Source organism: Sorghum bicolor, chromosome 1 (genome assembly GCF_000003195.3).
Source record: "Sorghum bicolor cultivar BTx623 chromosome 1, Sorghum_bicolor_NCBIv3, whole genome shotgun sequence".
Taxonomy (NCBI): domain Eukaryota; kingdom Viridiplantae; phylum Streptophyta; class Magnoliopsida; order Poales; family Poaceae; genus Sorghum; species Sorghum bicolor.
Window position 1 is genome coordinate 6,658,682 of NC_012870.2, and position 11,922 is coordinate 6,670,603.

The 11,922-nt window shown below is 45.8% G+C and overlaps 2 protein-coding genes across 2 annotated transcripts; both read left to right on the top strand.

Annotated features, from left to right (window-relative positions):
- On the top strand, window positions 1,220-4,708 carry LOC8086228 (COBRA-like protein 3). Its single transcript, XM_002463816.2, has 6 exons — window positions 1,220-1,385; window positions 2,816-2,895; window positions 3,073-3,529; window positions 3,794-3,947; window positions 4,027-4,307; window positions 4,406-4,708. Exons 1-6 carry the CDS (start codon window positions 1,298-1,300, stop codon window positions 4,621-4,623), a joined length of 1,278 nt encoding a protein of 425 aa, XP_002463861.1. The 5' UTR covers window positions 1,220-1,297; the 3' UTR covers window positions 4,624-4,708.
- On the top strand, window positions 8,373-11,818 carry LOC8085923 (COBRA-like protein 3). The gene is made up of 6 exons (XM_002463817.2): window positions 8,373-8,756; window positions 9,343-9,422; window positions 9,655-10,111; window positions 10,513-10,666; window positions 10,761-11,041; window positions 11,135-11,818. Exons 1-6 carry the CDS (start codon window positions 8,672-8,674, stop codon window positions 11,425-11,427), a joined length of 1,350 nt encoding a protein of 449 aa, XP_002463862.1. The 5' UTR covers window positions 8,373-8,671; the 3' UTR covers window positions 11,428-11,818.

An 11,922-nucleotide genomic window follows, 5' to 3' on the forward strand; every position in this document is an offset into this window, starting at 1 on the left:
GATCTCGATCTGACGGCACAGCGTTGATTTCGCATGGATAAAAACTCGCCGGCCGCCGCTGGCCTCCCCAGAAACCCTAGCCCATTCTTCCCTGCACCCTCTCTCTCTTCTCTCTGTCTTTCTCTCTCAGCGCGGGGACAGAAAGGAGCCGCCGCCGCCGGCGCTCTTCCTTGCTTCTCTTCTGCGCGCGGGCACAGGGCCAACGCCGGCGCTTCTCCAGCGCACAGCACTCGGGGCGGCAGTGGCCAGGCCGGGCCGGAGGTGGCTAACGGCGCCGCCACGAGCCCTCTCGCCGGCGCGCGCGCTCGCTCATTGCGGAGCGCGCCGCCGTCGAGCGGCTTCGTGTGCGGTGCCTCTCGCGGCCGGTGGGTGACCGCGTCACGGGTAGGTGGACGGGTTCCCCATTCTTGCTCTTGCTTGTAGGGTTAGGGTTCGTTGGTTCCCTTGCCTATTCTCATTCTTTCGCGTTTGGATCTGGGCGTTAGGGTTAGGGAGGTCTTGGTTTTGACTGAGTTAGGTTTAGGATTTGGAAACGAATCCCCTCTTACTTGCTGTGCTCGCTGGGTAGTCCCCGAGCCCCGATCTACTACTAGATCGGCCGATACCATTGATAGATCTAACAGGATCTACTACTAGTAGTACAAACGGAGATTCGGGGTACAAAATAATAAAGACAGTGATTACATATGCAAGCTAGATCTATTACATAGGAAATAGAAACAAGTAGACATAGAGTGTAGGGTTTCGACCGTCGTTGGCGGCGGGTGCAGATCCAGTAGGGTCCATGGCGAGGGCGTTCACGCGATGACGGAGTAGATCCCGTCGTCCTTCAGGCCTCCACCTGCACTGGCCGACGACGGGGTAGGAGTAGAACGGAGGCGGCGCGGTGGTGCTTCCCGACGCCACTGCGCACTGCCGATCGGAAGGCCTAGGGTTTTGTCGAGTGGGGTTGTGTGCACGGCGAACTTCGTCAAACGTGCCTGCGGCCCCCACTCCTGTTTATATAGCGCAGCGCGTCGGGGGCCCACCAACCATGGATCGGTTGGGCGCCCCCGATCAGGGCGCGATCCAGGGGGTAAGAGGCCCCAGCCGTTGGGCTGGGCCTGAGATCAACCTAACATAGCCACCCATCCTCCCCACAGTCCACAGTTCACAGTCCACACACACTCGCCAGCTAGCTCTATACCCTGCTGGATAGACAAGCATATATAGCTGTACCTGTACGTAGCTGGGAGCCTGGGCTGGGAGCTATAGCTAGCTAGGCTGCGCGCCGCTGAGGCCTCAGGCGGAGGGGAGAATGGCGACGGGCGGCAGACTGGCCGTCACTTGCTCCGCCGCCGTGCTGCTCGCCGTGGCGCTGCTGATCTCCGCACCGGACGCCGCAGGTTCGGCTCGTGTTCTTCCTGTCCAGTCTAGTCTCCCCCCTCCTCTCATTCGCTCTTGTTCTGCTCGTGCTCCGGTACTTTTCCGTTGCGTGCCGGCCGGCCAATGCAGCCCCGTTTGCTAGCTTTTGGTACGGGCGGTGGTGGCTCTAGTTCATCCCCCGTCACATCGAATCTTGCGATGAATGCATGGAGCATTAAATATACATGAAAATAAAAACTATTTGCACAGTTTATCTGTAAACCGCGAGATGAATCTTTTGAGCCTAGTTACTCTATAATTGGACAATATTTGTCAAATAAAAACGAAAGTGCTACAGTACCGTTTTTCACAAGTTTTTACGAACTAAACAAGGCCTCAGTCGCGTAGCGTAGCTTACGGCAACAGGGAGCAGTGCCAGTGTGCCACTACCAGTCTACCACTCTCAGCTGCTGAATCATGTCGAGCTGCTTGATGAGAAATCCGTTCAAGAGCGCAAATTAGTTACAGTCTTAGTTAACTGCAATTTAATCCAAATGCATCCGGGAGTAGTTTTCTTCGAAAACTGGAACTCGATCGCCGCATGGTTTGATGCCGTCAAGACCCTTACCCTCTCTGTTTTTTTAATACCAGCCACTTAATTTTGGACAGTGTTTGGATTGTCACGCTAAAGTAGTTTTGCCAACTCATACACAGTGCGGCAAAACTTTGGCGGCAAATAAAAGCGCTAGCCAAGACTTTGTCAAGATTCAATCCCATCCTCTGTTGATGTGGCAATCTGGTGTCGGTTGCATTTTCTTTATTGGTTTGTTCAACGTGATTTAGCTGATGATATTTCTTTAAACAAGACATCTAATCACCAAACTTTTTTTAAGTATGCTCATTGTGACTAGATCTAATATTCAATATCCAAGTTAACTTACTTTATGCTACACTGTTACCCCATCTATTCTAAAATGTAAGTTGTTTTTAGTTTTTCTTTTCTATGCCAAATTTCTCTATTTTTGAATAGGTTTGTAGAAAAATATTAACTTACAATCAAAATATATTTTCATGGTGTATCTAATGAACTTTTTTTTATTTGATGTTATAGACATTTGCGAATTTTTAATTAAACTTAGTCAAAATTAGATAAGTTTAATTAAGACAAAGCTAAAACGATGTACAACTTGAAACACATGGAGTACCAGCAAATAGCATGTGGGGTCAACATGTCATTGGGATAACTATTTACCGCTTATCATCAATTTAATGTCAAATCAAAATTTGTCATTACAATCCAGATAGCAATCTCTTTATCAAGAATTTGTTCATACCTTAGAATTGTCCGTCAACAAATTTTGGTGGGGCAACTTGGTGCTTAAAAACAAACTCATTGTGCCATTTCATTATGCTTCAAAATCTGCGATCCTTCTTTGATGGGTGCCCCCTTTTTTGTTTATTTGCTTTGCAGAGGCTTATGATTCTCTAGATCCAAACGGCAACATCACTATAAAATGGGATGTTATGCAATGGACTCCTGATGGATATGTCGTAAGTAGCACTCCCACATCAAGAGCTGTATCTCTTTCCAATTGAATAGGCCAGTCCTATTTGTACAGAGCAAATCATGCAGCAATATTAGTTTCAGGATTAGGAGCATACACGTTACATATATATAACAATAATCATATATCAGGCGCCTCATTTCCAGTAAAATGTTTCCTGTAGGCTGTTGTCACAATGTACAATTACCAACAATTTCGGCACATTGGGCCACCCGGATGGCAGCTTGGGTGGACATGGGCAAAGAAGGAGGTTATATGGTCAATGGTTGGGGCTCAGGCCACCGAACAGGGTGACTGCTCAAAGTTCAAGGGCAACATTCCTCACAGCTGCAAGAAAGATCCCGTGATCGTTGATTTACTTCCAAGCACACCATATGACATGCAAATTGCCAATTGCTGCAAGGCAGGAGTTATAAGTACAATTAGTCAGGATCCAGCAAATGCTGCTTCCTCATTTCAGCTCAGTGTAGGTCTTTCTGGGTCTACCACTAAGACTGTCAAGGTGCCGAAGAACTTCACCCTTAGGACTCCTGGCCCCGGTTACACCTGTGGGCGTGCTATTGTTGGCAAGCCTACTATATTTTTCTCTGCAGATGGCCGCAGGGCAACCAAAGCTCTAAGTAAGTTGCCCATTTCTGACGAACCTTACATTTTGATTGCTATTAGTTCTCTTAGATAAGGTTTGCAGAAAATAAGTTACGAGCTAAAATCATTGTATTTCAGCACGCCTCTATTTCTTAATCAGGTTTTCAAAATATAAGGTTACATTACTTGTCAGTATAGTTAAAAAGCAAGAGAGATTTGTTCACCTAGCTAGAATTTATTTATTGTTGTCGAGGATAAGCTACTGCTAGGTTTAATAAAATGTCGTTTGATTTCTGCAGTGACATGGAATGTGACCTGCACGTATTCCCAATTTCTTGCTCAGAAGACTCCGTCCTGCTGTGTATCTCTTTCATCGTTTTATAACAACACTACTGTGAACTGCCCAACATGCTCCTGTGGCTGCCAGAACCCAAGTGGATCAAACTGTGTGAAGTGAGTAGAGACATTCTTCACGTCTATATATTCTTTCCCCTGCATATATACATTGTAATAAACTCGGTGCATTTGACAGTAAGGGTTCGCCTCGCCTACGATCTGCTATTGATGGCCCTGGCAAATGGAGTGGCGAGCCTCTTGTGGAGTGCACTTCCCACATGTGCCCCGTAAAAATCAACTGGCACGTGAAGCAGAACAGCAAGGACTACTGGAGAGTGAAGATCACCATCACAAACCTCAACTTCCGAATGAACTACAGCGAGTGGAACCTGGTTGTTCAGCATCCAAACTTCGATAACATCACTCAGTTGTTCGGCCTCAACTACAAACCACTCACTCCATATGGGGGTGACATAAGTGAGTAAACTTGCTGTCTCTTTGTTTCAATGGAAGAATGGGAAAATTGGAGTCACCCTCTCTCTGAATCTCTGGTGTTGTTTTCTGTCCCATTTCAGATGACACGGCAATGTTCTGGGGTGTGAAGTCCTACAATGATGTGCTGATGCAAGACGGTAAGCTTGGGATGGTGCAGTCAGAGCTCCTTCTCCGTAAAGACTCCCGGACTTTCACATTCGAAAAGGGATGGGCCTTCCCACGCCGGGTGTACTTCAATGGTGATAACTGTGTCATGCCAGCTCCTGAAAATTACCCATCGTTGCCAATGCAAGCCTAGTAATAAGGCTGTAACGAAAGAACCGTCGTTCGGTTTGATTACGGCTGATTGCCATTTACAAGGAATAAATGTCACGGGTTGATTACGTCGCTTGGAGCTCCACTTTTGCTAACGAAGACCGTTCGTATTTAGGACAAAGGGCTGCTTATGATTTTTTTTTTATGATTATGAATTGCGATGAGTTGAATAAGCGATGCCCAGTTCAAATTATGTGAATTTGTTTGGTTGGAACAATGCACCACTGATACCCCTGATTGGGCCGAAACGCGTGGTCGTCATTGGGCTCAGTTGGGAAGCCCGCGCGCTTGTTTCTGGCGAATTGACTTTACCCATGTGGCCGTGTGTGGTCTTTGTCACGTACTCTTTTCCTTTGGCGTGACGTGAAATTCGGGTTAGCTCCTCTGAAAGATGAGAGAGGCAACAACTATTGCTAATCTTGGAGGGGAACACTACTAGTGCTAATCTTGGGGGAAACAACTATTTCCAATAGGAAGCTTACGTGTACGTACTATTCTTGAGTGCGAAACGTGCTTCTCTCATGACTCACAGATTAGTACGATCGAAGTCCTGAGGTAGCCTCGCGATTCGCGAATAGCATCAAGCTATGCGAATGCACATCATGATGGTTCGAGACAATGGCAGCCGTGTTACCAAAATTATCCTAGGATCATTGGAACGCATACTGTTGCCAGTTTTTTTCCCCTGTCGGTGTTACTTGTGTCACACAAACAATGGCGTTAGTGTTATTCTGTTAGCGTTTCCCCACACTGAAGAATTGCTGACTCCTTTATTTCAGTAGTACGACTGTACGAGTTACTAAACCTTTCAAGTTTTCCTCTGCTTATAAATCCATAAAAAGAACATACGCCACTGTTTCCTACCTTTTGGCTTCTTTTTTCTCAGCATCTCATATCAACAAATTACCAAAAATACCGACGTGTGCATTCAGTCAGGTTCAGTCTTCACACACGTGCTTGCGTAAAGGGTGGCTCAATATGTTCCAAGCTCATCACGAGGGTGGCTCTGTGGTTGATCAGGCAAAGGTGCCCTTCGTTCAGAGAAAAGAAGAATGTATTGGCAAACAGAACGTCCACAGAGAACTCATGGAACACATTCTCTTGTCCCAAATCATTGAGCGTTCATTACATTGAATTATTTTATATACAGCAAGTAGTACCGGTGACAAACCAAAGCTATTCGGCATGTTTCTCTCTTACCGTTGGTACATGAAAAATCACCGATGTTAATTCGCTCACTGTTTTAGCCATTGAAGCTTATCAGCCGAATCTATCAGTCATTGAACAGTGTTTTTCTCTACCAACAAATTAGCCAACAGTACTTTTGCCATAACTTATCAGCAAAACGAACAAGACGTGAAGTGTTGTCTCCCTCCCAAACCTTTGACGCAGGAAATTAAAATAAATCTCAGCCTATTCACTTAAGCTTATCTATCGAATCTGTAAGTCATTTAGCATTATTTTTCTCTCATAATAAATTAACAAACAGTACTTTCAGTAATGACTTTTCATCCAAACAAATAGGTCATCTGGTGCTGGGAATTGCTAAGAGAATTCTATTAATTTCAATTCTGTTGGACACGAGCCCTTCAATCATGATCTAATCTTTCCTTGAGAAACTATTATATAATTATAATTATAGATAAACTAATTGCCTCCCTACATAAAGGCAGGCCCGTCTTAGAGGGGGTGCAGGCAGTGCGCCGGCCGAGGGCCCATGACACTTGGGGGCCCATGAGTATAGGTCTTTATAGTATGTGTATTTGACACATATGCAGTCTGCGGCAATGAGTTGTCTCTTCGACTTTGTGTGATGGCGTCTTGCTGTGGCCGTTCCAACGTTCCTAATTCCGTCCGTCTCTATCTCTGATCATATTTGGCCAGCTAGCGGCAACAGGCAGGCGGCGCTATGGTCCCTCCATGGCTCCGTACCTGACTCCCTGTGGTCTGTGCCTCTACGGATGCCAGATGGTGATCGGTGAAGATTGAAGCGTGAAGGCTGTACTAGACGATAAGTGATTGTTTGATATACAAAATTATTTTGCTTTTCCACCTTGCAATTGGAATCCAATCCATACAAGCAATTAGGTATCAAGTGATTGAAGCGAATAGTTGAGGTAACCATAATAGTTATTTTAAAAAGCGCTAAACTAAATATATGTTGCAAGTTAAAAGGAACTAAATATACATTGCAAGTTAACTATTATTAATAGTGCTATATACCTCAATCGTTATAATAAAACATTAGATTGTTGGGCTTTTACTATATTGTTTGCACAAGGGCCCTAAAAATCATTGAGACGGCCCTGCATAAAGGCCATGGCCTGATGGCCATATACATGCACAGGCTATCATCTCCTGATACATTCAGCCATGCAGACGTTTAAACAACCAAGCTAACCTGTCCACCGGAATCCTTCCCACTCACTGACACGCAGGTCCCACCCATGCATCAGTTTCCCCATCTACAAAGCTGGACTCGTTTCTCGCTCCCGTTAGGACAGAGGGATATACTACAACACATGGAGGAGGGAGGTTGTTAGAGCTGGCCCATAGACTACATACAGCTGGAGATCAATTAAAGAATGAAATAAAGTAAACATAATAATATAGTGTTGTTAATGTCTCGCATGGTCGCCACGGGTTGTTGGTACGTCCAGGTTGCAGCACCTACCGTCGCGATGGCGATGGGGTCTACAGCGTTGGTTGATGCACCGGGCTCACGCGCTCGCCTCGTCTCGGCCTCTCAGCCTGCAATTTGCGTGGTGCGTCGCTGGTGATCGATCGATCAGTGGAGCACTGGAGCTGCTCGTTTTTTTTTTCCCCTTTCTCTTTTGGCACCCCCACCGACAGAAAGAGGGAGGAAGGGCTCTGTCGTCCCGCGTTTCTTTATTCCTTGCAAGTGTCGGCTCGCATGTGTGCGTTTAGCCTCTCCGCATGGGGTCATCGCCCGCTGTCATTACTCGTTTCTTAAACTACATCGTAAAGCTTTGCCACTGATTGATCGTTCCGGTTTTGCCCCTGGTGACTGGGACTCGCTGGCTGCAGCTTTCAGTGATATTACTGACGAACTAGAGGGAGAAAAATACATATTACATTTGTTCGTTTGGCTGATAAGTCATAGTGGAAAACATTTTTAGCTGATTTTTTATAAAAAAGTATTATTGAATAGCTGATAGATTCGGCTGATAAGCTCAAATGAATAAGCTGATATATATGGCTCCACAATCATAGCAGTATATGAACCAACAATGTGAGTCCGGTTGTCCCTCATGTTTTGTTCTATTTATTAAGGATTCAAACATTTAAACTAAGGATTCGAACGTTACCGAACGTGCTACTTCCAAAACTCACGTGTCGGTGTTGGATACTCCACGGTAGTATCACCACATCTTGTACCACGATTATCGCAGTATCACCACATATTGTACCAGTATCCGTATCCTCGTATGCCATTTTGATTTGAACCCACTCCTGCTATCCAAAGGCAGTCCTGTGTGCATTTCAGTTTCCCACTTACCGTTAATCACCGTCCCTGCACATACTAGCAGCAAAACAGGTCTAGATTCTCAGTTTTCACAACCGTTAATCACCTGTCCTTGTCCCTAAGCGAACATCACCAACAGCTGTGTGTCACCAGGGGCATTCCCGTAAATGCACGCCGGAGGTTGAGGCGTCACATCTACTCCCTCGCGGCAAGAAACCGTTCCCGATATAACCCCACGCCCCCGCACCGAGGCGAGCTGCGCTGCGGAGCAGAGTGAGGGGAGTGTCGTGCTGCCGCCGCAGTAAAAAACAGGGGAGGGGAGGCGAGACGCGGCCGCTGCCTGCCGCACATGCTTTAAGTCCCACTCCCCACCGCCCCAGATCTCCGACCTCCCCCATTCCCCCCTCGCGGCCGCAACCGTCGCCGCCGCAGTCCGGAGCAAGATCGGCGGGTAGACGGACAGACGGGCCGGCGGGCGCGGCTCTGTATCTTATCTGTCGGTGGAGACCGCGTGTGTCGGTTAGGCGGCGGGTGGCAAGGAAGAATGGCGGCGGGCGGCAGATCCGTCGCGTGCTGTGCCGCCGTGCTGCTCGCGGCCGCGCTGCTCCTCTCCGCACCGACTACCACAGGTTCGGCACATCCGTCTCTCTATGCCTGTCCTGCTTGTGCTCGATTTCGTGAGCTGGTGAGATCCGCCGCCCGATCGCCGTTGCGTCTGATGCAACGGAGCTCGGAGAGCTGAGATGATGCTTCCGTTGCGCGCTGACAAATGCGGCCCCCGTTTGGTTGGTACTGTCAGCGTCGGTGGCTTCTAGTTTGACCCCACTGCACTCCAATTCAGTTCGATCTTTCGAGCTTGCCTCAACTATGAATCCAATTAAGTAGACTTAGCTTCCTTCAACTATACATGGAGTTGCCATCTCAGGCTTATTTACTAGTGCCGCTGTCTGCTCAACCTGTCGCGAGCTGCTCCATATCGAGCTCCTTGGTAGTAGATCTGCTCAGGAAGTGAACAAGCTGTCCAAGATCTTACTTAATTGTAGTTTGCCATTAAGGGATCCAGTTACTTTTAATTGTAGTTCACCATTAGGCAAAGTGTGTGTGTGGATCTTCGAAAGTGAACTAACATTGACTTCATATATTGTGTGAATTCATTTCCATCCTTCTATAATTGGGATCTGTGTTTGATGTGGAACCTGTGTTTACTCTCTGCAGAGGCTTATGATTCGCTGGATCCAACCGGCAACATCACTATAAAATGGGATATTATGCAGTGGACTCCTGACGGATATGTCGTAAGTAGAATGCCCACTCCAACAGCTGTATCTCTTTCATCTCCAGCCTAGTAGGCTCTGGTCAAATTCTATTGAATAACCCAGTTTGACCTGTACAATATAAGTCATGTAACATGGCCAATGGCTGAACTAGAAACATATGTCACAGACAACAAGAACAACATCCCAAATTTATGTCAGAAGTATGCTATGCATACGCGGTTCCTGATTTCCCATAAAATACCTCCTGCAGGCTGTTGTCACAATGTATAATTTTCAACAATTTCGGCACATCGGCGCACCTGGTTGGCAGCTTGGGTGGACATGGGCAAAGAAGGAGGTTATATGGTCAATGGTTGGGGCTCAGACCACTGAACAGGGTGACTGCTCAAAGTTCAAGGGCAACACCCCCCATTGCTGCAAGAAAGATCCAACAATTGTCGATTTACTACCAGGCACTCCATACAACATGCAAATTGCCAATTGCTGCAAGGCAGGAGTCATAAATACCTTTAACCAGGACCCAGCAAATGCTGCTTCCTCCTTCCAGATCAGTGTTGGTCTTGCCGGAACTACCAATAAAACTGTTAAGGTGCCAAAGAACTTCACTCTTAAGACTCCAGGCCCTGGGTACACATGTGGGCGTGCCATTGTTGGCAGGCCGACAAAGTTTTGGAGCGCAGATGGGCGCAGGGCAACCCAAGCTCTAAGTAAGTTGCCCATATACCGAACTTTTACATTTTACTTGCTATCAGTTGCTTATGTATGTTCTGGAGATGAGGTACAGCTACATCATATTATTCAGTGTGTTCATATTCCTTGATCATGATTCCAAATCTTCAGGTTACATTACTTGCTAGGTTAGTAAAAATGAAAACAATCTAACAAGAGGAATTTGTTCACAAAGGAGGAATGCTAATTGATATTTGTTGACAATAAGTTACTACTAGGCTCAATAAATGCAGTCTCTTTTCTTTCTTTTTTTGTTTGTTCTTCACAAAGTAATATATTCTAATCGCAGATAGTCATAGGAAGAATTCCATACAAGTTGCAGTTTTGTCTAGATTTTATAGTAGAGAGGGTTCTTAACAGAGACATTCTTTATCTGCAGTGACATGGAATGTGACCTGCACATATTCCCAATTTCTTGCTCAGAAGACTCCATCCTGCTGTGTCTCTCTCTCATCGTTTTATAATGACACAATTGTGAACTGCCCAACATGCTCATGTGGCTGCCAGAACCCAAGTGGGTCAAACTGTGTGAAGTGAGTTTATCTGCCTTTTACTCTTAATTCATGTCATATTAGGGTTCTATTTTTTATCTGTAAAGTTTCTAATGAATTCTATTGCATGTCGCAGTGAGGATTCACCTAATCTACAAGCTGCAATTGATGGTCCTGGCAAATGGACTGGCCAGCCTCTTGTACAATGCACTTCCCACATGTGCCCGATAAGAATCCACTGGCATGTGAAGCTCAACTACAAGGAATACTGGAGAGTGAAAATCACTATCACAAACTTCAACTTCCGCATGAATTACACGCAGTGGAACTTAGTAGCTCAGCATCCAAACTTTGATAACATCACTCAGTTGTTCAGCTTCAACTACAAACCACTTACTCCATATGGGGGTGGCATAAGTAAGTAAACTTGTCTTCCTTGTAGAAAAGAATAAAAATAAACCAACCTACCTTCCCTACCTCTCCTGATGTAGTTTGTCTGTCCCATTTCAGATGATACGGCAATGTTCTGGGGTGTAAAATTCTACAATGATTTGCTGATGCAAGCCGGCAAACTTGGAAATGTGCAATCGGAACTGCTTCTCCGCAAGGACTCCCGGACTTTCACCTTCGATAAGGGGTGGGCCTTCCCACGCCGGGTGTACTTCAATGGTGATAATTGTGTCATGCCATCTCCTGAAAATTATCCATGGCTGCCGAATGCAAGCCCTCTAACAAGACAACCATTGACACTCCCACTCTTGGTATTCTGGGTTGCCTTGGCTGCTCTGTTGGCTTATGCATGATGAGTGGGATCAAGAGGTTTAGCAAGCTTCAAGTTGATGTCAGATTCCATGAGGTGCACTGCAACAGGTCATTTATTCATTCAATTCCATGGTTGCACAGAAGAGATGAGGCGATGCCAAGAAAAAAGTTGATATGTGTGTGTGTGTTTTTGTAAGTTAAAGGGCCAAAATGTATTTCTTGTTTGGTATATAGCAGCCCTACAGCACTTTGGTGAACTTAGTTACTGCAAATTAGGTAATTACAGTTGCACCTTTTGTATTTTATAGCAAACCCAGAATTTTTCATTGGATTATATGACTGCTCCACTTCTTGTAGTAAATGCAAGGCTTCCCTGATAATGTTTTAAAGATTGGTCGAATAGAAGAGACAATGGTGATTGAGATAACTAAATTCTGGCGTCTTGATACATTTTGCTGTAGAGATTATTGAGCTAAATTGCTAAGCTACAAGCATTCACTGTTCACTGAACCAAAATTACATTACTCAAAAACTTA